Genomic DNA, 26,097 nt, shown 5'->3' on the forward strand with positions numbered 1-26,097 from the left:
TAGGAATCTTTGCTATTTCCTTACCATTTTTATAAAAAAATTGAATTTACTATCTGATTTACCTGGTTTATATCTCATAATTTCTATTCTAGCACTGAAATCCACAAGTCTGAATCCCTAAGGCTTGTGTACGTGCCAGAAGGCTGGCCTGGGCAGTTAGTTCAGTGGTCAGCGCATCTATCAATCCTTTACAATCACCCAGCACTTTCCAGGTAAAAATTACTGTGTCTTCTAGGTATCAGTGGTTATTCTGAAAAAAGAAGAAATGGGTCGTATATGTTGAAATCCAGGAGCTATTAAATCAGTTAAGTCTTATTGAATGTTATTAGTGAGGTAAAGATTTTTGTAAAGTAAAGGGCACCCTCCCGCTGGAACGAGCAGACATAAGGTGCTGATGTCGGTGGACACACAAAGCTGTCCGTGGTCACTGTAGCACCCTCCTTTCTCTGTCCTTCCTATAATGTGATTTGATGCACAGCTATTTATTTTTCAAGTAACCTGAAGAGCAGCCATTGTCACTTAATGCCGACGATAGGAGGGTAATTCAGAATATTGTCATTTTTGGACGTCGCCAACAGTCTCTAACAATTAAGTATTTTCTACTACATCTTCTTCCATCATAGATGTAAAAAAAACCCCAGGATTAGGAGGCTGCATTTTAATTTTATAAAAAAGTGAAAAATAAAAACTTCAAGACCAATTGAGATACACTTAGATATTGCTAAATCTAAGCTGTCAACCTCGGTGACTTTCCTCGGAGAAACACTACAGATGTATGTCCACCATAAATGATCATAATCGCAAATTTCACTTTCGCAATTAGAATAATCAAGGAACACAATTCAGAAATAATATTACATCCTGCATTTTATTCAATTCCATATGACAAAAATAGTAACCTAGACTAAGACATCCATTTCGATCAGCAGATGTGTCGAGCCACAGATTTTATCATAAAAAATATTGGATCTAGGTAACGATTCCCAGCTGCTTCAGGGAGGCCCCTGGCCCCACATGGTATTGCAATAGAAAAATAGCGTCTCTCTTCACCATGCGGGGGGAGGCCCAGCCCTGAACAGACGGGGCCAGTCTCACTGTCCCTTCACGAGCCATCTTATTTACAACACTTTACATTTCTCTTTTCGTAAATTATATACACATCCTTTTGGGAGAAGAGAGGACACTACAGGGTACCAAATACTAACCAAAAAAAAAAAAAGATTTCACACCAAAAAGGACACAGATAAATAATAAAAACATTCAACTGCTGAAACAGCAACAGTAGGCCACCTCAGTTTTCTTTTCCCCATATGGTGACACCCCTCACCTGTCCCACGAGAGGAGAGGTACAACACAGGAAGCTTCCCTCTCGTCACCGTGGGAAACAGCGCTGTAGACTTCAAGGTTCATTTCTGGTAGAAATAAACAGCTAAGTCTGCTTATTCATGAGTCTTCAAAACGCTTTTTGCTCACTGCCTCGATGTGACTTTGTTGTTGCTGTTGTGTTGGAAAGATTGTCCTATTTCTCCGTTTCCACTGAGATGACTTCACTGTCTGACTCCTTCTTCCGGGGCACACACTCCTCTCGCACAGTCACCCTACTCCCCACGACATCTCCGCAGCAGTGTCGTGGGAGGAAGTTCACAGACTCCAGCACGCTGGCGACGCACAAAATGAGGTAGAGCACACGACTGTGCCTGTGCAGGCTGCAACTCGGCCCCGCCCCGGCACCCTGGCCACGGGTCCCTTTCCTTACTCGAAGCAATTTAAACAAACTCACCAGCTTAAGACTGAATTTTGAATAATCAGATGACATTGTGCTTTGTTTTCATCTGAGAAGATAATAAATAAATCAGGAACTCAGAAAATTTCCCACGTATGACTGATTATACTGCCAGACACCCGACATTTCTCTCCAGTTTATTGTTTATTGACAGGCAGTCAGAATCCTGTTTGTGGGTGCGGGAGAAAGAGACAGCAGAGATCACAGTAAAATTACACCTACACAACGACTCTTAGTTAGTTCCTGGCTTGTATGGCGTCACAGTCCTAAGGTTAATGCATCCAAGTTTCGTCAGGGGTGGTCAAGTTTTCAAATGGGCTTTGTAGAAAAGTTAAATAAGTCATTTTAATTTAAGAAATGGCAGGCCCTAGTTTATTGAGGAACTCACAAGTCTTGGTGGCTTTTCTGTTTAAGTAGCATAGATTTCTCATATTGTTTGACCTTAAGACAAAACAAGAAACTATAACTTTTTTTTCATTTTCCTTAAATCAAAGTACTATTTATAAAATACTTTACATCTTTTTAAATTTTCAAATTATAGACAAACCTCCCTAATACAAAATACTAAAAGTGCAATAGTATAAATTAAGAGTTTGCAACCACATTATACAAACATTACCTTTTTATTGTACAGCTTCGATAACGTGAAATATTTACTCACAACTGTTTATAATGTTGTGAATAATTTACGGTGACGTTTGTCTGTAACTTGTTCCCAATCACTGGGCTACAGACCACACTAGACAGCAACTGTCCACATAGCAGCTACAAACACTTAAATTAAAAAGAAAAAAGGCTTGTTACTGATAGGTACTTGCACACAATAGCATGCCATCTTTCCCAATAGAATTCACAATTTTGCCTGTATTGAAATAACCCACTTATTTATAATAAAACAAATCTTGCTTTAAAAAAAAAAAATCACATAGCCAGATGTATTCTGCAGTACAAAAGCTTCCTTTAAAGTTGGGGCTGTATTGTCTGTTACCCGCATAATCTTAACATTATAAATACTACAGACAAAAGTACCGCCATAAGACAGCGTTAGGAGTACTGGACCACGTCTTTACGATGAGAGTTCTAAAAACAGTTCAAGTTTCTAACTAATTCCAACAAAACGATCGAATGAGTTTCATTAGATATACCACGGGGGACCCCTCTCTCCCTCTCAGGGATTATTAGGTTTTAGGAGAAAGGAAGTGGATGTGGTCTGAGCCCTTTTTGTTCCCAAGGCGGTTTTCCAAGGACTTCTTTCTTTGATTTGTTTAACAGATTGCAGAGTTCTCAAGAACAGTCAAGCTCACCGTGGAAGCAAGTACCATGCAGAGACCACCTGTCAGCAGCCACACAGCTCACATGTTTTCTACAGGTAAAACTTTGAGAACCAGCAGGAAGGGCGAGGCTGATGGTGACACCTCTCAGTGTGCACGTGGGACAGGGCCAGTGGACTGAGCTGCGCGCACGGCTAGTTAATGCCAATCTCCTTGTTGTCCTCAATAAACCTCGTGAACGGACGGCTGGCTCCCGTGTCGGAGTTTGCTTTGTCCAAACCCACAATGGGCGGGCTACTGCCGGTGCGAGCCTTGTCCATCCCAGCGGTCAGGGAACCCAGGGAGGGGAGGGCGCTTCCGCCCAGACTTACTGGCAGCTGGGGGATGCCTCCATTCTGGATGACAGAAATCTCATTGTTCTTCATGGCAAGACCGTTTGTGATCGCTGCAGCATACTGGTTCCAAAAACTGGGGTCAACATTCATTGCTCGCGCTGCCAAATCCTTCTGGAACATTTCCGAGAACTTCAGGGCATCACCACCTAGCAGAGCCATGGGGTTTTCCACGGACAGGCGGCGGCCGCGCCTCGCAGGGGCGTTATTCCACATGTGCGTGCCCATGTGCACCTGCGTGTGAGACACGGAGAGACAACCCGCGAGTAAGCAAGCCCAGCCCTGCAGGCGGCGTGCTCCTGTCTCCACGGTCACAAGTGTCATCCAGAAACTCAGTGTAACTTTCTCAAGAGTCTTTTCTTTCCCCATCCTAAGCATTAGTATGGGGACAACAAAACATTGTTAGGTGAACTCCTGAGCCTCTTATACTTAAATATGCAACACTTCCTTTTATCATATACATGATGCAAAAGCAGCCAATGTGGTAATGAATGTTGCTTTCAGTTCACAAACCCGATAGAAGAACTTTTGCCCCTAGTGAGACCCAGAGGATGTTCCACAGCGAGAGGACACAGGGCCTCGCCCCCACCCCCGAGCCCCCTGTCCTCTGTGCCTCTCCCCGCCCTTTAAATAGTCTTCTACTTGAACTCTTGGCCTCACCGTCCTCTCTCCTCTGTTGCTTTCTCCCAAACATGGAGGAAACACCCCAGGACACCTGTGGTCAGCAGAGACCTCAGGTGCCTCTTATCCTACGAGCAAGCAGAAGCCACAGGTCCTGATCTTTTCACAGTCCCTGAAAGGGTCACCGAGACCCAAACAGGCACGTGACATGGGATGGAAAGTGGCACGCTCAGGAGGTGAACACAGGCCTGGACGTGTCATCCAGCATCCTTCACACACTCCACCTTTAGGGAAACGGGCAGCATGGCTGGAACCTTAAGCACGAGCACACTGCCGTGCTGTGTCCCTCTGCTGGGAAGCTTCTCACAAACGCCACGTGGACAAAACCACAGGACCAACCTCTGGCCCCCAGGCAGGATTTGCATTATTCCTATCACGTGCAAGCGTTTAATGGCCCAGTTTATCTTATTATCAGTGTTCCGCAAAATTCAAGACAGCCCTGGCCCTGGGCCTGCCCACCCTGGAGCAAGTGTGTGTCATCCCCAACAGGCTGCCACGGCCACCAAAGCGGCACAAGCCCCTTGAGGGAAGGCTAGGCCTGCATGGGAAGGTGAGCCTCTCACATACACATATGAATGCATGTGCATTGGAACACATGAGCACAGACTGCACACACTACACATGTGCATGTGCACACTGACACAATGCACATGCCGCCACACACAAAATACATGCACACTGCAGCTCACGCGCCCACGGGCACACAACTACACACGCACGCACTCACCCACACCACACAGGCATGTACAGTGCTGTCCTGCGTGGGTGCCCCAGCATCTCAGCCCAGCTGGGACCTCAGTGGATGCCCCGCCTGCTGTACCTAGGGAGGTGGAGAGCGTCCCGAGCGCGGCGGGCAAGCACCCGTGCCCTTACCTTGAGGTTGCCCTTGGTGGTGAACGCCCTCCCGCAGATGGTGCAGCCGAATGGCTTCTCCCCTGTGTGGGTGCGCTCATGGATCTGCAGTGCGCTGGCCGAGGAGAAGGTCTTCCCGCAGGACTGGCAGTTGTGCTGCTTGGGCGTCCGGCGTGGTGGCGGGGCCAGCATGGGGGCGAGCCCGGGGCTCATCACTGTCTGCGGCCCGGCGGGCACCTGGACGGCAGCCGGTAGCGGCGGTCCCTCGCCCAGCGCGACAGCCTTGCTGTGCCCGTTCACTTCCATTTTGATCATGGCGGGCGTGGAGCTGGCAACCAGGCTAGGGGTGCTCTGGCTGGGACCTAGAGCAAAGTTGGGGTCAAGTAACTGAGAAGGCAGCTCTTTCAACTTGTGGGTCAGCAAGTGCTGCTTTAAATTACCCATAGTGGAGCACCCGCGCCTGCAGACCGCACAGACAAACGGACGCTCCTTAGTGTGGCTGCGGTGGTGGATTTCCAACGCGCTCCTGCAAGCAAAAGGCTTGGCACAGACACGACACACAGCACTGTCACACTTACCCCGTTCTCTGCTCAGGAACAGCAGGCTAAATGGGGCCTCCTCCTTGACGGCCGGCCGGCCAGGGTGGGCAGCCGTCAGGTCCAGGGCGCCTCCGTTTTCAGGGGCGGGGGGCGGACTGTCCGGCCTTTCGGTCTTTAGCGGGATCTCCTGGGGCTCCTCCTGGTTGCTGAGGCCCGGGGACTTGGACTGCAAGCTCTCGCTGTTGCTGTTCACCGGCGACAGGGCCTGCATGGAGGATGACGACTCGGACAGGGCCGGACTGCCCGCACTCCGGCTCTCCAGGTCGCCCACGGCGGACGAGGAGTCATTGCTCAGGTGGTCACTCTCCCCAGACCCGTTTTCCATGGACTTCAAGGTGGTCAGCTGTGGACAGCTCATGACAGAGTCGATCATTTTCATCTGGTTCTCCAGGGCTGCGATGCTGGAAATGACAGACGGCGGGGAGGGCGGACAGGAGCCCGAGAAGGATGGGAGAGGCTTGGATGCGTCACCGGCTGCGTCCTTCAGCTCAGCATCCTCCTCCATGGAATTCTCGTCCATGTCATCGTCGTAGCCGCTCAGGGCTTCCGCGGCCTTCTCGTCGTAAGGGAGCTCGGCGTCCATGGCATCCTGGAAGCCTTCGGGCAGCGGTGTGTTTGGGATCTGCCCCCCCATGTGCATGCGGATGTGCTGCTGGAGGACCACAGCATTGGTGAACTTCTTCTGGCAGATGGGGCAGGAGTGCTGCACGCGCAGAGGTGGCTTGGCGCGGTGCACCCCGAAGTGGGTCTTCAGGTTCCCCTTGGTGGTGAAGGCGCGCCCGCAGATCTTGCACTTGAAGGGCCTCTCCCCCGTGTGTGTCCTGTAGTGCATCTTCAGGGCGCTCTGACAGCTCAGCACGCGGTGGCAGATGACGCACTGGTTGGGGTCGGTCATCTTCTTGTCGATGTTCTCCACCAGCTGCTGCAGCTTGGAGGTCTCTGACGTCTGCATAGAGTCAAGCAGCCCTCCGAAGGGAAACTTTGCCTTGAACTGGTCAGAGGTGGCAGGAAGGACCGGGCTGCAGAGGCCTGTGGAGATGCTGCTGTCCGTGAGGGCAGTGGTGGCCGAGGTGGATGCGGTGGACACCTGCCCGCTGGCGGGGACGTCCCCTGCCCTGGCATTTGCGCAAGGCAGGCTCATGGGCTCTATTTTGGTCAGAGAAGACCCACCGAGCACTGGCTGTGGGGACTCTGCAGTCACTGGGACGCCCGGCTCCGAGCTGTTGAGGCCGGGGGACAAAGAGGTGCATTCGCTTGACGCAGGGGAGGGCCGTTGCGGGGAGCGGCTTGCAGGGGTGAGGCTGGGGGAGTCGGCGTAGTTGCTGATGCCAGGGATGGTGGGCGGGAGCTGCAGCCCGACCGACGTGGGCACGGTGGGCAGCACGGGCTTGCTGTCCAGCCAGGTGGTCACCGGTTTCTCTGGAGGCAGAGACATCCCGTAGGGGATTCCGGAGCAGGTGGGCACGTTGTCCAGGTACTCTGGGACGGGGTAGGGGTTCATCTGGATGTGGGGGTACTTCTCCTTGTGCCTCTGGAAGTGGACCTTCAGGTTGCCCTTTGTGGAGAAGCGGTTTCCACAGATGTTGCACTTGAAGGGCCTCTCGCCCGTGTGGGAGCGCAGGTGGATCTGCAGGGCGCTGTCGCTCCCAAATACCTTGGCACAGAACCTGCACTTGTGCTTAAAGAAGGGGTCCTCAGCACTGGCCTTGGGCTCGAACACCGACACGTTGGGGGGCTTGCCCTTGCGGTGCTTCATGAGGGCCGACAGGGGGTCCAGCGCATTGGCTGTGGCTGCGATGCTGACCAGCGGGTTGGGGAAGATGACGCTGCTGGCGGTGGTCTGAGGTAGAAGTGGATTTGGCAGGCTGGGGGCTGAGCTGAGCAGCGGTCCAGGCCCCAAGGCAGGGGGCGTGGAAGCATTCTGCGGCTGAGAGGAGCTGCTGGAGGCACTGGCCACCGAGGCTGGGGCGGTGGAGGCCGGGGCTGTGCTGGAGGATGCTGGCCCGCTGGACTCAGGGATGGAGGGGCCCCCGCCGGGCATGTGTGGGGTGCTTGTTCCAGATGCCGGCTGCGACAGGTGCTGGGGGCCCTCATAAGCCACTGGCTGGGCAGCAGGGCCTGGCGCCGTGGCGACAGAGGGGGCCCCGGCAGCGAGCTGCAGGGCTGAATGGGTGGCCAGCCCTTGGAGCTGGCTGGAGGCTGGCACTGGGGCATTCTGAGCCCCCGAACCTGCCCCAGGGTTCAGCGGTGGCCTCAGGGGCTGGCGGTTCATCATGGCCACCTGGCTGCGGATCTGCTCGATGAGCTGCAGTTGGTGGATCTGCTGCTGCTGCAGGGCCATCAGCTGCTCCAGGATCATGGGGATGGCCACCGTGGTCACCCCGCTGCTGGATCCCACGCTGCCTGCAGCCCTCGCATTCTGGGAGAACTGTGCAACGGCCACCTTGGTGCTCAGGAGGGTCTCTAACGTCACGTTCGTGTTTGGCATGCTGTACGCGGCCACGGGTGCCGCTTCGGGGATCTGAGGTAGCGGCGGCTTGCCCGTGTGTGAGGGACCTGGGCTGTGGAAGCTTTTGTCTCCAGAGGGTTCTTCTTCCATGGGCTCTTCCTCCTTCTCTGGGGCCCTCACGTCAACGCCCTCACTGTTCTCTGGGGGGGCTGCCTCCTCAGCAGCCTCGCTCTCTGTCTGGTCACTGGGAGAGCTGGCCGGAGAAGGTTCTGGAAACTCTTCAGAGGGTGGTGCCGGCTCATCTTCACTCACGATCAAGACCAGCGGGTTCTTAGGGCAGCTCTTCTTGTGCTCGAGGAAGTCCGTCCACTTGAAGAATTCCGCACAGCATTTCTCACAAACATTGGTTTCTTCGCTTCCACTTCTGCCCTCGTTCCCACTGTCACCTTCGTCGGCGCCTTCCCCCGGGACGGCTGGGAAAATCAAGAGATTACATCAGCCAGCGGGTCGCCACACAACCCGCCCTCCATTTCAAAATTTTGCACATAAGTAAAATCAATATTTTTTATTTTGTACAAATTACCCCACTTCAACATTTCTGACGTCCCGGCGTGTGTATTCTACGACTCCTTCTAGCTAGCTAATCATTTTCTTAGCACAATCCATCAAATTATGAGGTTCTATCAATTGTGGATACTGCTTCTTAATGAAATTCCATAGAAGCCATTGATTTCCAATATTTTCATACAATCCACAGCCACCCTGTCTGTTGGGTACAAAGCCAGCTTTCGATAGGCTCATTAGGATTCCCCCTGCCATCGGGCTTCCTCATTTCCAGCAAAATTAGAGATGCCTTTGCCAGTTCACTTAACATTGCTGAACTAATCTGTAACCTTTCAAACTCACGTCAGCACCTGACGGGAGCCGGCCGCTGTGACTCTCGTGGGCTCCAACCACGGAGATTTATCATCTTTACGCAGCTTGGCGACATTACAGATTTAATGTAATCCTATAGAACCTCTCAAATCAATGGGCATTTATTTCATGTAGGAAGTTCCAGCTAAATACTTTCATTTGCAAACGTAACAAAGAAAATATAAGCACTTCTTACGTCTCTGCTCAGAAAAACAATCTCCCCGACGCTTATTCAATTAACAAATAAATCACGCATCTTTTCAGTCCTCTGTCCCTTCCTTACGGAGAGGGTGCAGTTCTACATGTTAGGATTTGCCAAATGAATATCATCAATATAGTCCAGGCCTAAAATTAATCATGTTTAATACAATTAATTGGCTCTGTCAGATGCAATATTTCTTGGCGAAATGAACCAAAATTATATGTTATTGTGGTTTGCCGATAGAGTTCAGCAGTTTGTTAACAAACTAGAAATTACATATTTAAAGTTCATTTATGTTGACATGTTTAACATGAGAATGTTGTAGTCAGACACACTTTTTCTACCTATTTTCATCTATTCTCATAGAAAGACTTAGCAAATTATATGCTTGTGCCATGGTGGAAAACCCTGTAATTGGTTACACATGTTTAATTACTGTTGTAGGCAGCTACTTCCTGACTTCCTTTACCCTCTTGTGCCGAATAACAACCACGTTTAATGAACAATTCTAATTCACACCTGATCAAATAAATAGCTATACAGGAATGAGAAATCAACATAGGGTAACATTTCCGGCTCCTATTTTTTCAGTGGTTGGGGGGGAAAGGTAACATGCAATAATCACTCGAGCTCTATGTGCTGGCATGGGTATTACTGACTCGTAACTGCTTCTCGTCAACTTACAGTGGAGGACAGCAACATATCAGTTTGAACAGAGACAAATGACAGCTGCAAATCAGTCCTTTGTTACCGTGCATAGTCGAGTGTGAGAACAAACATCCCCAAGCTTGTGTCCCTGGAAATAATTCACTGTTATAACATCAACAGACATATCTGCTAAGCAGTCTCCATATTCTTCCTTTCAGGGTTTTGGAAAAATAATAATTTGGCATGGATTTCAGTAGAGAAATCTGATTTTTAAAAAATACCCTGTAAAAACATTTGGTCCCTCTACTGGAAAAGAAAACAAAAATATTTTTCGAGGCTAGTCTGCTGCTCTCCATGAGGCCATTATTTCCAGGTAATTTATACATGCCTTTAAAAAATTATTAGCAGTGTCCAATTAGCATTTTCTTAACTGGCTAAACCATTTAAAGGGGAAAAGAAGTTAGAGTTTGCAGCCCATAAAGACCTGCTAGACTTTTAAACTAAATTCAGTGCTGAAGATCAGACTGCAAGAAGTCCCATTACTGTACGAAGGAAGGAATGTAATAGGTATCTGTAATGAGGTTGAGTATAGCTGGAAGCAAAGACATAGCTGATTTATACTGCAGATAGGAGCATTAACAAAACAAATACGTGCAGCTTAACTTTGCTCAATGGATGCAAAACCTAATTTTAAACCTGCTAAGGTTAGGGAAAAGAGCAAAAAAAAAAAAAAAAGAAAAAATGAAAGAAAAACCAAACTAAAATCATCAAGTAAATAATTTCTTAATGACTAATAAAAAATAAGGGCTATCTAAAATCCTAGTCATGTATTTAAAAAATTACCACACAACCCAAAGAATCTCTACTTTTAAATTTCTTTACGGGAGTGGACTGTTCTTCTGCAGACCCACATAGCCAAAAAAGTCTAAGTGGCTATTAAGAAAAAGTTCTGCATTAAGCAATCAAGTTGGAAGTGATGTTATACTACATCATAACAATTATAACCGTTATAACTAACTGTGGGACAGAATATCTTTAAAAATTATTTTCCAGTATTTTAAAGCTATGACATAAAAGGCCTGCCATAATCTTCATAAAGACTTTTATTTTAATAACTTTTAAAAGAAAAATACCAAGAAATTAAATACTGCTAATTTCTTGAAATAGAATTCTACCTTTAACTCCTTAGAGGAGATAAAATATATAACCTACATCATATACAAAAGCATTCACTGGTATATACATTTCAAATTTTACACAGTGCACATCTTATTTAAAGAATATTTTATATGGAATACATGCTAGGGAAGTTCACTGAGAAAATGCTTAAAATTACGTTGATTTCTGGATCATTTAAAGTGTGTTCAGTGTTGGAAGACCTCAACTGTAAATAAATTTTATCTTTACAAATGAATACCTCCCCTATTTTCTTTGTCAAGCTATGGCACGTGAAAGAGAGAAATACGACCTTGTTTTACACTGTACTTTTCTCAAAGGTCTTAAGCAACCCAAACAAATCTCTATTTAAAGACAAATTTTTATGTTTCCGCTGGTTTTGCATGTGTTAAGTATTTTTAGGGTTCACCTCCAAATTCATGGAAGTCGGGAAGCTTTCCCACAGGTAATTTCCTTTTTCTCCCATCGGGAGGTTTGCAAAATTACAACCGTTCCCCAATTGTAGAAATTGTGCCTAGAATATTCAGGCACTTTCTACCAAATAATAAGTCGTTTTGTTTAATGCAATTATAATTGATAATTACTTAAACATACTGAAGATATTCTTGTAAAGTAAAATAACCTTCCACTTGTATTCCTCTAAAATTGAGGAAGGAAAGCAAAATTGAAGAGAAAATTGCGTAAAAATGGCATTCTGACCATTTAGACCTGTTAACAGTTCATTATGTGAACAGACCTAACAAAACAGACAATTGTTGGATTTTATAAGCAAAGTTTCATAATAAATTTGCCTTTTGACTAAACATTTTAAAAACTACAATTAGTGAAGGAAAAAATTCTTCAATAGAATTCAGATTTCTTATTTTGGGCAAATAATTTGGAAGCACTACCTATAATTTTTTAATTGGAGTTTGTGTAAAATATATCATCACTTGTTCTCACTCGCTCAGGCTACGAGTGTGTTTCTCTATCAAAATCTGAAATTGATTAGCATTCCATAAAAGCTATAGAGAAGCACAAATTTCATACAATGAACAGAAATTAAAAAAAAAAAACACTTAATTTCCTGTGTGGAATTCAAATTTGGGGTGCATATTTGAAGAACATTATTAAACAACAATAAGCACTTCTGTTGAATTGATCGGTAGGAAATAACCAAAGCGCGCCTGTTTTATAGGGACACAGCTCCTTAGGAGGAGGAGCCACTGTACTTAGGTGTAGAGGGAAAGCACTGATTCCTGAAGGTTCCGAAGAGAGTGAGGGAAATAAAATAAGTTGTTATAACTTGCTTCGATAGCTCTTCTCATTACAATGATCACATGGATAGTGTTAAGAGTGCATATGTGCCAATCTGGCAGCATTTTTTAAAAAAATGATTTCTATAACAAGAAAACCCATATAGGGAAAATCTGACTGCAGCTTACAATTTTATCACATAACTTCTAAAGCCCTTTAATTCTGCCATTGTTTTAAACCAATATTACGTCAGATCCAAATGTATTCAACTATCTTTTAATTAAATTTGCACTCTAAACTGGGCTTTGTGTTCTAAAAATAGAAGTTAGTACACTCATTAGATGATACGTCTTAAAATTTTTGTTTCAAGGTAAAACCATGTAACAACAGTACAAGTTCGAGAAATTTATTTCCAATGCAACTGGAAATTTTTTCTTTCTTAAGGGAGGAATCGAAATACAAGCATTGTAAACGTTATTACTAATGTCAAAGAAATGTTTCTTTTTGCATACTGACTGTTCAATGACTAAGAGACCTCAAACTAAGAGGCAAAGGGCTGAAGCAGGAATCTGCAGTGCATTAGGGTTATATTACAAGGGAAGAAAGATGTCAACCAATTCACCAGTGATAGAACTTAACCCAGATCCTTCCCTTCTCAGTTAACAGGAATATTTGGTCAAGGTTACTTTGTACAAGTCCCATTTGGATCTGCTGTGCTCATGCACCAACGGGAGGAAGAAGTTCTGGAATAACTCAGCTTTGCCAATGTCAAATATGTACCAGCCCAAGCCTTCAAGTCGGGCATGTGCACTTAATGCTGATCTGTTTTCCTGAATGCAGTCAGGAGGAGGGTAAAGAACAGAGGCTGAAAAATAAAGCTATTTCAGTGTAAGAGGAAATGCATAATTACTTTACAGCTATCCCCACACTTGCTATTTATACTTAAGAGTTTCAGGGTTTCTAACTCTATCACTGTTCAAACATTCTTGAGCAAGTTCTATATGTTTCTCAGTGCTACACAAGAGGGGAAATGGGTCCCACGGCCTTTTAGAGAAAGCTTCTAACAAAAGGACAGCTTCAATGATAGTCTTAAAAATACATGGGGTTTTTTTTCTTCTCACTAATAAAACACACAGAAAATGTTTAACAAAGATGTTCCTATTCTTAGGATAAATTCTTTCAGTGTGAAAGGAGCCCCCCCAAACTGTTTCACTGTTCTCTCAGCGTTCATTCCTGGTCTGTTATATAATATACGTGTATCATGTTTTCACTGTCTGTAAAAGCATATTATGCTCTGCGAAAGAGCGAAATGTCAGGAGACGGGCAGAATGTTTACATGCATCGTGAGCTTTTTCAAGCCACAGTGAAAAGCACTGTTGCAATATAGATAAGAATACTTGAGACATAATGCTTTCTTTAAAAATTTCACACTACAGTTCTTGGCAAGGCTGTTTTATTTTCTCTTTCAGGAGTACAGTGCCTTGTAAATAAGCTCACCAATCACAAAGATGAAGTAGTAAATTAGTGTTTTATAATTTTATCAACCTCAAAAGCTCACCTTTATTCTGCTACACTTTTGCTACATATTTTTAATTCCTCACAAGTAACAAAAGGAGAAGCAAACTTGTTCAGTATGGGAAAAGGGATGTTAACTTCTCCACTTTAATTAGTAACTTTAAAAGCCACGTGGGTCTTTAGGAAAAGAAAACGTACTTTCTCCTTGGCCTTTTACCATCCCTTAAAAATCTAGAAAGCATTTTTCAAGTTTTCCTAAATTGTTAGGAGACACTTATTTTCTTGCAAATTAATTCTTTTTAACTCCTTATGATAGCTTTGAATCCCATAAAGAAAGATGAATTATCACATACTGAGCCCAAGCTGTGAAACAGGAGGAGACAAATAGAGACCCCTACTGTGTTTAACAATGTAGAAGAAATTCCAGACGCAATAGAAAAATTGTGTCCTTTTCCCCAGCCCTCCACGCTTGTGAGCACGGAGCTGAACGGTGGAGGGCACTCTTGGTATGCTGAACGCCAGCACTGACCCCACACTTGCTTTCGTCAACTCAGTTGCCCACATCTCAAATTTGTTAAGTAGCGACCACCTGTGGCACAGTCACCAAATGTCTTCTGTTTAAAACATTTGCAGTTTTTAATCTGTGTGGTGAAGCACCAGGGAGGGAAACACTGTTTCCTTTATGGACATATGCAGATGGAAAGCAGCCACAACACTCACGCTTGTTTTAACTATCTGCCTCGACGCTGTATCAAATAATAAGATGTTTGTCACACTTCAAGGTTGCACAATAGTTCTTTCATTTAGATGTTATGCTGTAATCACACTTACGATGAATACACATATATCACTATCCACGCCTAACAAAAACCACACAACCTGAAGTATGTCAGCCGATGCAAACAATTTCAATCAAAATTCGGTGAGGAGTGAAAACAAGGTTTGTGCAGAGTCACTTTTGGTTACGAGGCATATGGTTCAAACTTAGACTTGATAAGTGAAATTAAATGTGCTATTTCATGACATGACTATGTGAAAATGCCTACGCTTACTACCCCATCACCAGTCATTTTTCAAATCCACTGTGCATAAAAATAAACAAATAAGCAAAACCACTTAGACGTATAAACACCTGGGTCCAAACAGCCCTAGAGAAGCATGAACTGCATTGTGTCCAGGAACAAGGCTCTGATCAACTGTAACCGTCAGAATGCTTGCACTCGGGGTTAGGTTATTAAATCATTTCCATTATTTGTCATCACTTCACCGCACTGTTCCATTTCTACAGACAAACTTTACACATATGCAAAAAATCATCCTGGAAAAGCCAGTGCCCCGGGTGGTTGAAGCCAGTGGCTCTGCATGTATTCAAGTCATACAATCGAATTATCAAATAGTGCTGTGAGGAGGTCACCCTCGAAAAGACGACCGGGAATGCAGACGAATTAAGACAAAGTGCCACGGCACCTGCAGGGTTAATTAAACAGTTCAAGATGTAACAGCCGCACAAAAGGAAACCATGCTCGCTTCTTCAAGAACTATAAACACTTGTGCCGAACTAGATGGGCATCTGATAAGCCGTACAGCACGGAGCAGACCCGCGGGTCTCCAGTTAACACTCAGATTCAGTGTTAACACTTAATAGAACAGTGTTGAGTCCTGTTGCCAAGGTCAACAGCACAGAATCACTAATTGTATTATGAGCTTGACATCTAGTGGCCACCCCTGGCAGGGCAAAGCAGGCAAAGGTTAAGTCAGCAAGGCTTGTCAACGCGCTCCTAACCACCCACCTTCAGAGACAGCGGTCAGAAGCTGCCAGTACTCTGCACCTCCTCACAGACCTCAGACAACAGAGCTCCACGCTGTGCTGGCCAGAAGCTTCCTGGGGACCAGGGAGGTAGGGACCCTGGATGGTAAGCATAACTAATCTGGGGGTGACTGGAGAAGACAGGCCATGGAGGATACGGTTGAGACGCCATGCTGGCATCGTCAGGTCCCTGTGGTGGACAGCAGTGCGGCCTCGAGAGCTCTTCCCTTTAATTAACAAACAAATCAAACCTCATCTCTAACAGAAATAGAGCCCATTACACTATTTTATTATTTCAATTAATATTTTATTCTTTGTGTAACATGACTTGCCGTATTGGTTTGCTTGCAAATTGCACAGTTAACTGCATTTTAAACCATGAAGGTGTTTAAATTACAAGAGAAAAACCTAAGGATAGGTCATTTTTAAAATATAAAGGTTTATTTAAAGTAATATTAAAACATTCAATTTCTACATAGATTTTATTTATGTCTGACTTTATATGAAATGTGAAACAACTTAACATACGCTGTAATTACAAACCCGTCCCCCAGTAGTGGAATTAGCTCTCATCTTCGGGGAACTAAGATATGTTGGTCTTACTCTGGCAACGAGTCAAGAAATCATGTGGGAAAATAAAAAGTTACGAAACAAAACAAACCTTCCTCTTATAACTATTATTTAAAAATTATCCTTGAAACTATTTTGCAGCATCGACTGTAGTGCATAACCTCATTAGCAGTTAAGAAGATTTTTGTTTTACTTCAATAAGCCCATCCCAATACTTACATTAAAGAATGCTAAATTCCAACCGACGTCAGCACACAGAAAGGAAACTTGGGTTTCACCTTTGCTGAATTCCCCCCAGGAGAAAATGTTCTTAGAGCCACCTCGAGATGAATGGTAAAGCCTCTTAGAGATCGCAGCTGAAAATGAAATCTGACCCACTTTTGCCATCATCTTGTACACAAAAAATAATCAGCTTGCTAAGTAATTCCTGCTGTGGGTCCATACCTTCCTTCTTTTTCTGGCCTTGAACAGATCTAAAAATATCAGATTATGCATACGTTGCAGAAGTTTAAAACGTACATAAAAATGTTACATGATCAGCTCCTTCTCTGTGATGTGGGAATTAACTGGCATGCTTTTTGTTGACCACCGACTTAGACATTTTTAAATAGGTTAAGTTCTTTAAACGTTATTTTTAAAATAACTGTTTGCAAGTTCTTTGCCTTTTTTCCCCTCACTCAGTTACTTACTTTTCACCTTTCACATTTCAGAGAAAACAGTCTGCCTACGAATGTTAGAAAGTGGCTTCTGCATTGTTTCCTTTTGGAATGCTGAATTGTAAATGTGTGTAGTGTGTGCTGGGGGACCAACCAAGGCAAACCATGCATATACAGATAAAAGAAAAAAGATCTCCTCACCAAGGGCTGGTGGCCTTCTTTCCCTTAACTTAAACACAGTCTGTGAATACCACTGGTAAATTCTTAAATCAAAAGCTCACCACATTTAAAAGGATTTTTAAGATAGCCATATAACTGTAAGTTAGCAGAAAATAAAAACACACTTTGAAGCAATTAGTGCTAACAAACAAAATACAGGGTGGCAAATTTTTTAAAATTATAATATTCTTTTGTTCTTCCTTAAATACATATTTTCCTTCTAAGGACTATAAAATACATCTTTATTAAGCCGTATTTTATATGATAAAGGACAGCAATGTTACACCTTTTAAAGTTCTTAGTAGGAGTATAAGGGTTGTTCTGTCATTAGAAGTTTTAATTAATTTTTCTTAGAACAACAATATTCAGCTGGCTCAAAGGATTTCATTAATGGTGGCATACGTTTAATTGCCTCCTAAAGCTGCATCCCACTTATTTCTAAATTTTCAGAAGCAGGAATGAAATAATTTGCAATTTTAAAAGACAGTTCTAAATAGGAACTCTTAAGTCACCCTACAGTCTTACGACAGGATAATTTTAGAACTTTACGTAAATCATTAATACTTTTTATCATTCTAAATATGTCATCATATTTCATTTCTGCCATAAGGTCTGGATAGCACTGAAGCTATTTTTGGATAGCTATCTTTTCATTGCTTGCCTAAAAACCAGAGCCAAAAAATAGTCATATTTCTTTTCTTTTTACTGTAAATTATTGTGACTGTGCATCTTTGCCCCCCCATATTATACTAAAAATTTTGCATATAATTTGTTTTTCATGGCATTATCAATAGTCTTCAATTTTACTGCATGCATCTACTACTTTAATTAATGTCACACTCAAAGTGATAAAGGAATTATTTACTGCATTTCTAAAACACTGTAAACTAACTTAGCTCACTTATAACTTCATGCATGGCCTGTTTATTTCCACTGCATTTAACAAAACTAAAATTTTGAGACTATCTGATTCATGTTGGAGTAATTTAGTTTTCATGACCATTTATCTTTAAAAAAATATTTTACTTAGTTATCTTACTAATGATGGTCAGTACGACAGAGTAATATATACATGAGCATTCCTTGAGTGCACAGAGAACAGAGTATCTTTTATGCTCCATGAACAGTCAGCTTCAGAATAATTAAATCAGAAAGAGCCATTTTTTAAATAGTTTGCCTGAACTACCCTTAAAACAATCGAGGAAACACACTACTCCACCAAAGCTGAGCCCCAGACAGGCTATTTTTGGCCTGTTGCAAAACACGATCAGGAACTGTGGCAACATCTCGATTCCAACCCAGAATGATGGTGAAAAACAGGCTCGACAAAAACTTGAATCCTGCAGCGGGCAGAAAACCTGAATATGTTTCACCTCTAAATAAATTCAGTCACAACGAGGAGAATTCAAAGGACAACTTGTAAATAATTTACTCCATCTTGGGTTTTCAAATATAGGCTCTACATCCCTTAACATGTTAACACTCCTGGGTTCACCATGCTCACATTTCTGAATCGAAATTAAAAATGAATAGCAAGGCCTCAGCTTGTTAATTGTTAAATACAAGGGGTTTTACTCTATTAATTAAAATATGCTTTAATAAAAGGAGACATTGCACATTTTGATAACGACCCTACAAAGCTGAGAAGTATTTACATTGTTGCATTTTGGGGCGGCTGTGAAAGCCGATTTTAAGCTATTCAGGAGCCACAATAATAAAGCTTTAAAATTCCTCACTGGGATGCAATGTACTTCTTTTGAAGGAAAGACTGTCTTTCTCATTCGGCAGAAATAAATCCATTCATTTGATCATGTAGTCATTGAAGGCGATACAAAACAAACCAAGTGTGAGAAATTCTATGTGATGAAGTAAACAAAACAAAAAAAAAATCCATTTCCATGACAAAAAGATTCTTTGTCCTTAATCTACCCACCATATGCAAGCGTTTCTTTTTAGCATATCTCCTGTTCGAATCTCGGGTGACCAGCCTGCACAGATAAGGCTGCCTTACCTCCCCGGCGACAAAAAGACCCGGCCGAGTTTCCGAATTTTACTTAATTCATTAATTCCCAGCCGTGCTGCGAGCACTTTCCCCTCTCCGCCCCAGCGTGGACGCACATCTGCTTTGTCAAACTTTACACACCGAGCGATAAACGCTCACACGCCCTTCACTTCGTGCGGTCTACTTCCCGCAGCAAAAGTAGGCGCATCTGCCTCTAACAACTCCGAAAAGGTGAATCGAAGGGGGTGGCCGGCCTAGGTTTGCAGGAAACCACCGCTCGGTGTCCGAGGAGCGCGGGGCCGCCCAGGGTCGCCCGCGCCCCGCCGCCCCCCCCGCACCCCGGGCGCCGCGCGGCCTCGGTCCCCACTTCCCGGGCCCGCAGCGCGGCGGCGGCCCGGCCGCCCTAACTTTCGCCGCTCCTACCTTCGCTCCGGACCGGGAGGAACTTCCTACGGCGCCCGCGGCGCGGCCAAGAACAGGAAAGGCCCCAGCGGACTTGCAGCCGCCAGAAACGTGCTGGGGTCCTACCGCGTGCAAGGACCACCCCCCAACGCGGCGGCCAGCTTACCCCAGGGTTAATTCCCAAGGCGGCCATTAGGAAGGCCAGGCGACAGTGACTTCCGACTCGCTTCGGCACGGGATCCCCGGTTTGTCAGCGCGCCCGGACTTCGCGGGCTTCGCGGCCCTCGGGGCACACGGGGCTGCGGCGGGCCCTCCGGGGTGGGGGGCAGGCCGGGGGCCCCGCTCGGAGCGCGAACCGCCCGGGGCGCCCGGCACCGAACAAAGCTGCCTGGGCGGCGACCTCCTCGGCCCGCGTCCAGCGGTAGGTGAGTCCTGGACGCGTCCCCGCCGCTGCGCCCGCCCGGGGGACGCTGCGGTCACCGAGACCGGCCCCAGCGTGCGGGAGCAAGGAGCTCGGGGGGCGGCGCGGCCCCTCCCGCCCCCGCCCAGCCCCGCGCGCCGACCTCCGCTGGGCCGCGCCGGCTCCGAGCTGTCCCCGAGCCGCGGCGCCTCCGCGCGCAGGTCCAACTCCGAGCCGCCGAGCCAAGTTTACTTCGCCCGCAACTCTCCGCGCCGCGCGCCCCGGCGGAGGACGGGTCCCTGCGGCCGGCCTGCCTGGGGCCGGGCGCCGCGCAGCGGACACGGGCTCCGGGAACCAGAGAACTTTCCCCCGGTCCGCGGCGCGCGGCCGCCCCGCCGCCCGGCCTCCCCGAGACCCCCGGCCACCCCGAGGTCCGCGGGCCCTCACCGTGCTCGGGAGCCCCGTCTGGGGGCGGCAGCTCCTCGTCCGACTTGAGGTGCTGGGGCTTGGCCTGCTTGCGCCGAGACATGCTGCTAGCGGGGCAGCGGCATCAGCGGGGCGGCCGGCGGGGACGGCGCGGGGCGGCCGGGCGGGCGCGGGGCGCGGGGCGCGGGCGGCGGCGGCGGCGGCTGCGCGGGCCGCGCATGGGGCCGAGCAATTAGGCTGGTGAATAATGCATGGCCATTAGCAGAGGGCCGCGCCGATTGGCCGGCCTCCAGCGGACTCCGGCGGCCTATGCAAATGAGGCCGCGCACGCAATTAGCGGCCGCGCGGGCGAGGAGGGGCCGGCGCCTGCGGGACCGGGGCGCGCGCGGCCCGGCGCCGCCTCACATCGCGGGCTCCGCGCTCCGGCGCCCAGGTGCGGCTCGCGGGCCCGGAGCGGCCGCCCTGCCCCGGGCGCAGGAGCAAACTTTGGCGGCGTCCGCGCGGCGCCGTCTCCGCCGGCGCGCCGAGCTCGCCGCTTTATAGAGAGTCTGCGCCGCCGCCCGCGCCCCGCGCCCGCCCCCCCGCCGCCGCCCGGCCGCCCCTCCCGGAGCGAGCGGCCGCGGGCAGGGCTCCGGCCCGCGCCTTTGTCTCGCCGGGCCGCTCGGGCGCCGCGCCTCCTGCGCTCCGGGCGCGGAGACTCGCCGGCCGCCTTCGCTCCTCGGCGGCGGGTCGCGGCGCCGCTCGGCGCGCCGGCCCCGCTCGGGCTCAGGTGCCCCCTCGCTCCGGACCTGCTCGCAGGCTCGTGTCCCCTCCGCGGCTCCCCCGGCGGCCGGCCCGGCTCGGAGGCTCGCGGCCGGAGCGGAGCGGAGTGCGCACGCCGGGGTGGCGGGACTTCGGCAAGACCAACTTTCCGGTTCGGAAGCGGCGCGGGCCGCGCGGCTCCTCCCCTCCTCTCCCCTCGCCTCCCCCTCCCCTCCCCTCCCCTCCACCCCACCCCCCCTCCCCGCCCCCCCGGGCCCCTCCGACTCCGGAGCGTCCGCCCCGCCCGCCGCCGCTGCCGCCACCGGGGCTGCCTCGGCCCCTCGCCCGCCCGCCGGGCCTCCCGCCGCCAGTGGCTCTTAAATCCGGGGGAAGGGAGGGGACGGCCAGGCCCCGGTGTCCCCCCAAGTTCCCTCTCCCGACGGGTGCAGTGTCGGGCGCCTGTGGACTGGGCAGGGGCGCGGGGTCCCCGAGGCCGCGCGACGGAAAGTTCCAAGTCCCCAAAAGTCCCGCGGGCGGCCCACCGCGTTCTAGGACTTTCGGGAGAGACGTGGGGGGCGGGGGAGAGGTCGCGCACGTCTCGACCGGCTCCGCACCCTCGGCGGGCGCGGCGCATTCCCCGCACACGCACCCACCCCTCGCCGGCGGTCACGCGCCCGCGCGCACCCGCAGCCGCGCCCGCGCCCACCCCCGCGCACTCATTCCCGCGCGTGTCCTTCGTCCCTGAGCACCCGCCGTGACATGCCCCAGGCCGCGTCGCTGCCGCGCCCGCGCCCCTCGCCCCAGTGTGTCGTTTTTAATTTCCTAAATTTCTTATTTTTGTCCTCACAAGTGGCCCTGTCTGGTTTGAAGCTTTGGCACAGATGGCCTCCCGGCGCTTCCCCCAGCGTCTAGCCCCGGGGGGAAGCGGGCGGTGACCCGCCGGCCCTGGGCACCCGCAGGGCTGCGAGCTCCTCTCTTGGCTGGGGGTGGGGCTCTGGCCCGCTGGGTAGCCCCCCACCCTCGGGACGGACCCGGACCTTGCGTCGCTCGCCCGGCTCTCCGCTGGCTGCTTTTCCATTCTAGAATCTTCCCGCTTCCCAGCCCGGGTTCTCCCTCCCGCCGCTAATTGTGTAAGTTTAGCGAAGCAACAGCTTCGGGCTCCGGGAGAATCTCGCAGAGGAAGGAAGCGCACAGGTTCGCCTCGTCTCCGCTCAGCCCCCTGCCACTTTTGCCAAGAAAACAAAAATCCCTTAAGGTTGGTTTTTGTTTTGCTTTTTGGTGGTGGGCATATTCATTTACGCGATTTTGTTTTTGAAAAGAAAAATGACAAATAAAGAGATTCGAAATCTAGAGTTGCCCTCCACGGTAGCGCTTTTATAGCTAAGCTATGCGGGGAAATACCTTCCTATCGCCATTATGCTGTGAACTTTTGCAAATGCTGCGAGCATCTTGGGGACGCTCTTGCATCCGGCGCAGAGGCGAAAAGTTGGCGGCCGGGGCTCTGGGGCGAGCGGGGCCAGGAACTTTCCTGGGAAAAGAGGGGCGACGAGAAGCGGGGCGGGGGAGGAAGGGAAGGGTGTGGGCGGGGGAGGCGGCTGTAGCGTGTGGAAGCTTCTTGCAGAATTTACAGGACCAACGAGATCAGTTTGTGGAAGTTGCGGAGCCCAGCGGAAAGGTGGTTGTCGGTGACTCTTTCTAGAAGAGAGAGACGCAGAAGGCTTGTCGGTGGGTCGGCCCCTGGCGGAAGGGGCCCTGCCTTTTGTGACCTGGTTAATTCTCTCTTTTTTCCTTCTTTTTTTATTAATCGACACTTCGGGGAGAAGCAGCAAGTGGCGGTCCCTGCGGCGTCCGAAGCTTTTCAGAGGAAGCCCGAGCCCGGCTCCCCCGCAGCCCCTTGGTCCCCGTGGCGCCGACTCCTCCTCTTTGGGCCACTTTGCGCTCGCCAACTGACCCCCACCGTTGTTGTTGCTAAGGCCATTGTCCGCCTCCCCCTGCTCCCCACCCACCCTCTGTTCAACTCACTGGCACGATTTCCCTAGGTCTTTCCGGGACTTCCAAATGCAACTGATTAATTTCGTCGACTTGCTTTGCATTTTCTCCGAGGTATGGTCGTGGGGAGGATATTTTAAGTCCCTCCAGTGAGGGCGAATCTGCACCCCCGGCCTTGTATCTCTAAGGAGCAAGCTTTCAGGCTGCAAAGGTGTCGCGCGAGTCGTGGTGCGCTTTGTAAGTGGGAAGATACGGCAGGCTGGGCTCGGCGCTGTGGTGGACACAGTGGCTCTCACAAAGTGAGCGGACACGAATGCAGGACTGGAGCTTGCCCGGGCCGACCTGCCCGGCGTGGGGCGCGGTCCCCGCCCGGGGCGCGCGGGGTGCAGCGGGCCTGGAGAAGGTGCAGGCTCCACATCGCCCTCCGTGCACGCTGCGGTGTGATTTCGTTGAGAAGATGGAGCAAAGACTTGGACGCAAGGGTCAGGGAGGCTGAGAAACGAGAACCTGCACAAATTCCCCGCCACTGGTAAAATGGTGTCGATCAGTAAATCTTGTGGCTCACCGTTTTTTTAATTGACTTGGGCAAACAAGATCAATAATAAAAAAAAAAGTGAAGGTCGAAAACAAAAGGCGAGTTACCTCCTGACTTACCTGTTGTCCCTTCCTTGCTTCCCTCCACTGAGATCTGAAACTTTTTAAAATCGTTTTTATTCAATGCAGCAAGTTTTAATGAAAGCATATGCGTCTTAAGCTTGAGTCCCAACAATAAATTTATTGTGAGGTGACAACGTGTCAACGGAGTATTTTCCAGATGAGGGACAGGCTGTATCCTCCAGTCGCACCCAGATTAAAGGCACCCACGGAAATGTGCGTCAGAGATGCGGACACCGGCCCACGCACACGGCGCGCACATGCCTGCCGTCACATGACCGATGTCTATTAAAATATTGCAATACCTAAACACTATTACAAAAACAAAAGTTGTTTTCTTCGCTATAATTAAATCTAATTTGTTAATTGTCTTTCCTCCTGCAGTGTTGTTTTCATCTTGAGGTGACACGTTATTATTTTGTCTGCTTAATAATATTATTTGCAAATTAATACTGTATATTTTACATTAGCAGAACATATAATTAAGCTTTTGATTTAATTTGTATCATTTATTCAGATAAAACAGAAAGCCCATCCGCAGGATTGGTTTGACAAGCGGAGGTGGGAGAGTTGTTCCATTTTAATGTCCAACGTTACTGCAGCTACCTGGCTTTCTATCCACAAAAGACAGTTTCTCATAAGGTGCATTCTTACTTCATTGACAATGCACTTATTTCCCCAGCCACTTAATGCAAAAAGAGTATTCAAATTTAAAGCTTTGTTTTTTGTCTCCTTTCATTTCTTTTCCCCCAAATCAATGTTCCTTTCTTTTTCTCACTGGCCTTCTCTTCCCTCTCTCTGGTTCCTCCCCCACCCCCAACTTTTGTTTTGGGTCCTTATGGTTAAATCCAACATGATTTTGTGTCTTTAATGCTGTGACAAGTGACTACTAATTGGTTCTCACTTGAGTAAAGATATTACCATACTAATATTATTATTGGTAAGAAGAGGTAATTGATAACACCACCTGCCACTCTGGGGCAATCACGATGATAAATGTTTCCATCAACAGGAAATCTGTGCTTGGTGTACCACAGCCCAATGCAAACAGCATGTCAAGTGCCAATTATAAAGATGTTGCTGTTCTATTACATTGGGGGGGGGGGCACTAGGAAACATGCAGCCAAAAATTATGTTTACGGTTTTTTGAAAACTCTTCTTCCAAGCTTCTTGTTCACCCACTTGAAGGTAACTTTCCCCATAAAATTAAAATGCTCTACTTAAATAAACCAGTACATAGCTAACTGCCCTGCCCACATTCCACACAACTCCTGCTGCTGTCACCCGGTTCACTTTCAAAGCTATTGAGATAAATATGTTGAAATATTTTTAATAGGAGCCAAGAGCACAGCATATAAACCCGCCTGGGTCTGTGTGTTCGGAAGCCTCCTTGCATGCTCATGACAGGACGGCTCGCAACTTTACCGCAGAGGCATCACAGGCAAACATTTCACGGCTCTTTATGTCCCACGCGGAGGAACATCGGCACATAGCCGTCCGTCTTCGCACTTGGGGGCGCAGATGATGTTAAGGTGCTTCTCTGTGACCATTGGGCTGCGCGTCTGGGCTGCGTGTACACCCAGGAGGGGCACCCCAGCACGTGTGATGACATAAATAATGCTGGCTAGCTAAAACTTTGACTCCCTGCCTGTAGGGAGGCTCAAACGATTATTATTAGCTTGCATTATTAGATGCAGGCCTCAAAAAGGCGAAATCAGCTATTGATAATTGCAAGAAGTATACAGCAGCTACTGTATCGATCGGCTTGTCCCTATTCCCCTGGTATGGGAGAGATAAGAAGACTCGCTCTTTACTGCAATATAATTTCTTTTGACCTATCTGCTTGCTACAGACTTATGATGAATAGCCGGAGTGGTTAAAGTCCTTTATCACGAAAGTTACCCCTTGATATAATATTGATTCTTTATAACTAGCTCCAAACACAAAAATCAAACTGTCCACTTGACCATCATCATCATCAATATCATCACAAAGCCTCTGGAATAAAGATCAGCACCAGCCTGAAAACGCTTTCTATAATCTTCCTGGCTAATCTTTATTTGCTGATGATGAAAAGAAAAAAAGGAGGAGGGCCGGAGGGAGAGCGAGCGGAATGTCATTCGGACGAACACTATATTATACGTGTGCATACATCAGGCCGAGGCCAGGCGGCCGCTCCTCGTAGGAACACGCGGTCGGCGCGGCCATGCTGCGCGGGGCTCGGCCTCCCACCCACCCGGGGAATCCGGGAGACACAGGAAGGGGTCCACGCGAGCTGCCTGACGGTAGACACAGACTGAGACCCACGGCCTCCTGCTCGTTCGAAATCAGGGTCGCGCGTCCTTGGCGCTCGGCCGGCTGCGCACCCGGGAGCGCGGGCGGAGAGGGGCGCGCGGGTGGGCTTGCGGCGTGGAGGTGCCGCGCCGCCCCGAGGCGCACATCAAAGGCCGCCGGCGCAATTCGTGTGCATTTCCCCAATTAACGGCATTTCCTGCCCCCTCCCCCGCCCGCC

The 26,097-nt window shown here is 48.5% G+C and overlaps 1 protein-coding gene across 2 annotated transcripts; it reads right to left on the reverse strand.

Annotated features, from left to right (window-relative positions):
- Positions 1-849: 849 nt before the first annotated feature.
- On the reverse strand, positions 850-20,405 carry SALL3 (spalt like transcription factor 3). 2 transcript variants are annotated; one of them, XM_044744025.2, is made up of 4 exons: positions 20,223-20,405; positions 5,558-8,500; positions 5,001-5,341; positions 850-3,680 (listed from the first exon to the last, which is right to left on the reverse strand). In XM_044744025.2, exons 1-4 carry the CDS (start codon positions 20,302-20,304, stop codon positions 3,249-3,251), a joined length of 3,798 nt encoding a protein of 1,265 aa, XP_044599960.1. In that variant the 5' UTR covers positions 20,305-20,405; the 3' UTR covers positions 850-3,248. The 2 variants fall into 2 exon arrangements, with proteins under 2 accessions (XP_044599960.1, XP_044599959.1); XM_044744024.2 differs by having other exon boundaries at positions 5,001-8,500.
- Positions 20,406-26,097: the final 5,692 nt, after the last annotated feature.

The sequence above is a fragment of the Equus asinus genome, chromosome 7, assembly GCF_041296235.1.
Source record: "Equus asinus isolate D_3611 breed Donkey chromosome 7, EquAss-T2T_v2, whole genome shotgun sequence".
NCBI lineage: Eukaryota > Metazoa > Chordata > Mammalia > Perissodactyla > Equidae > Equus > Equus asinus.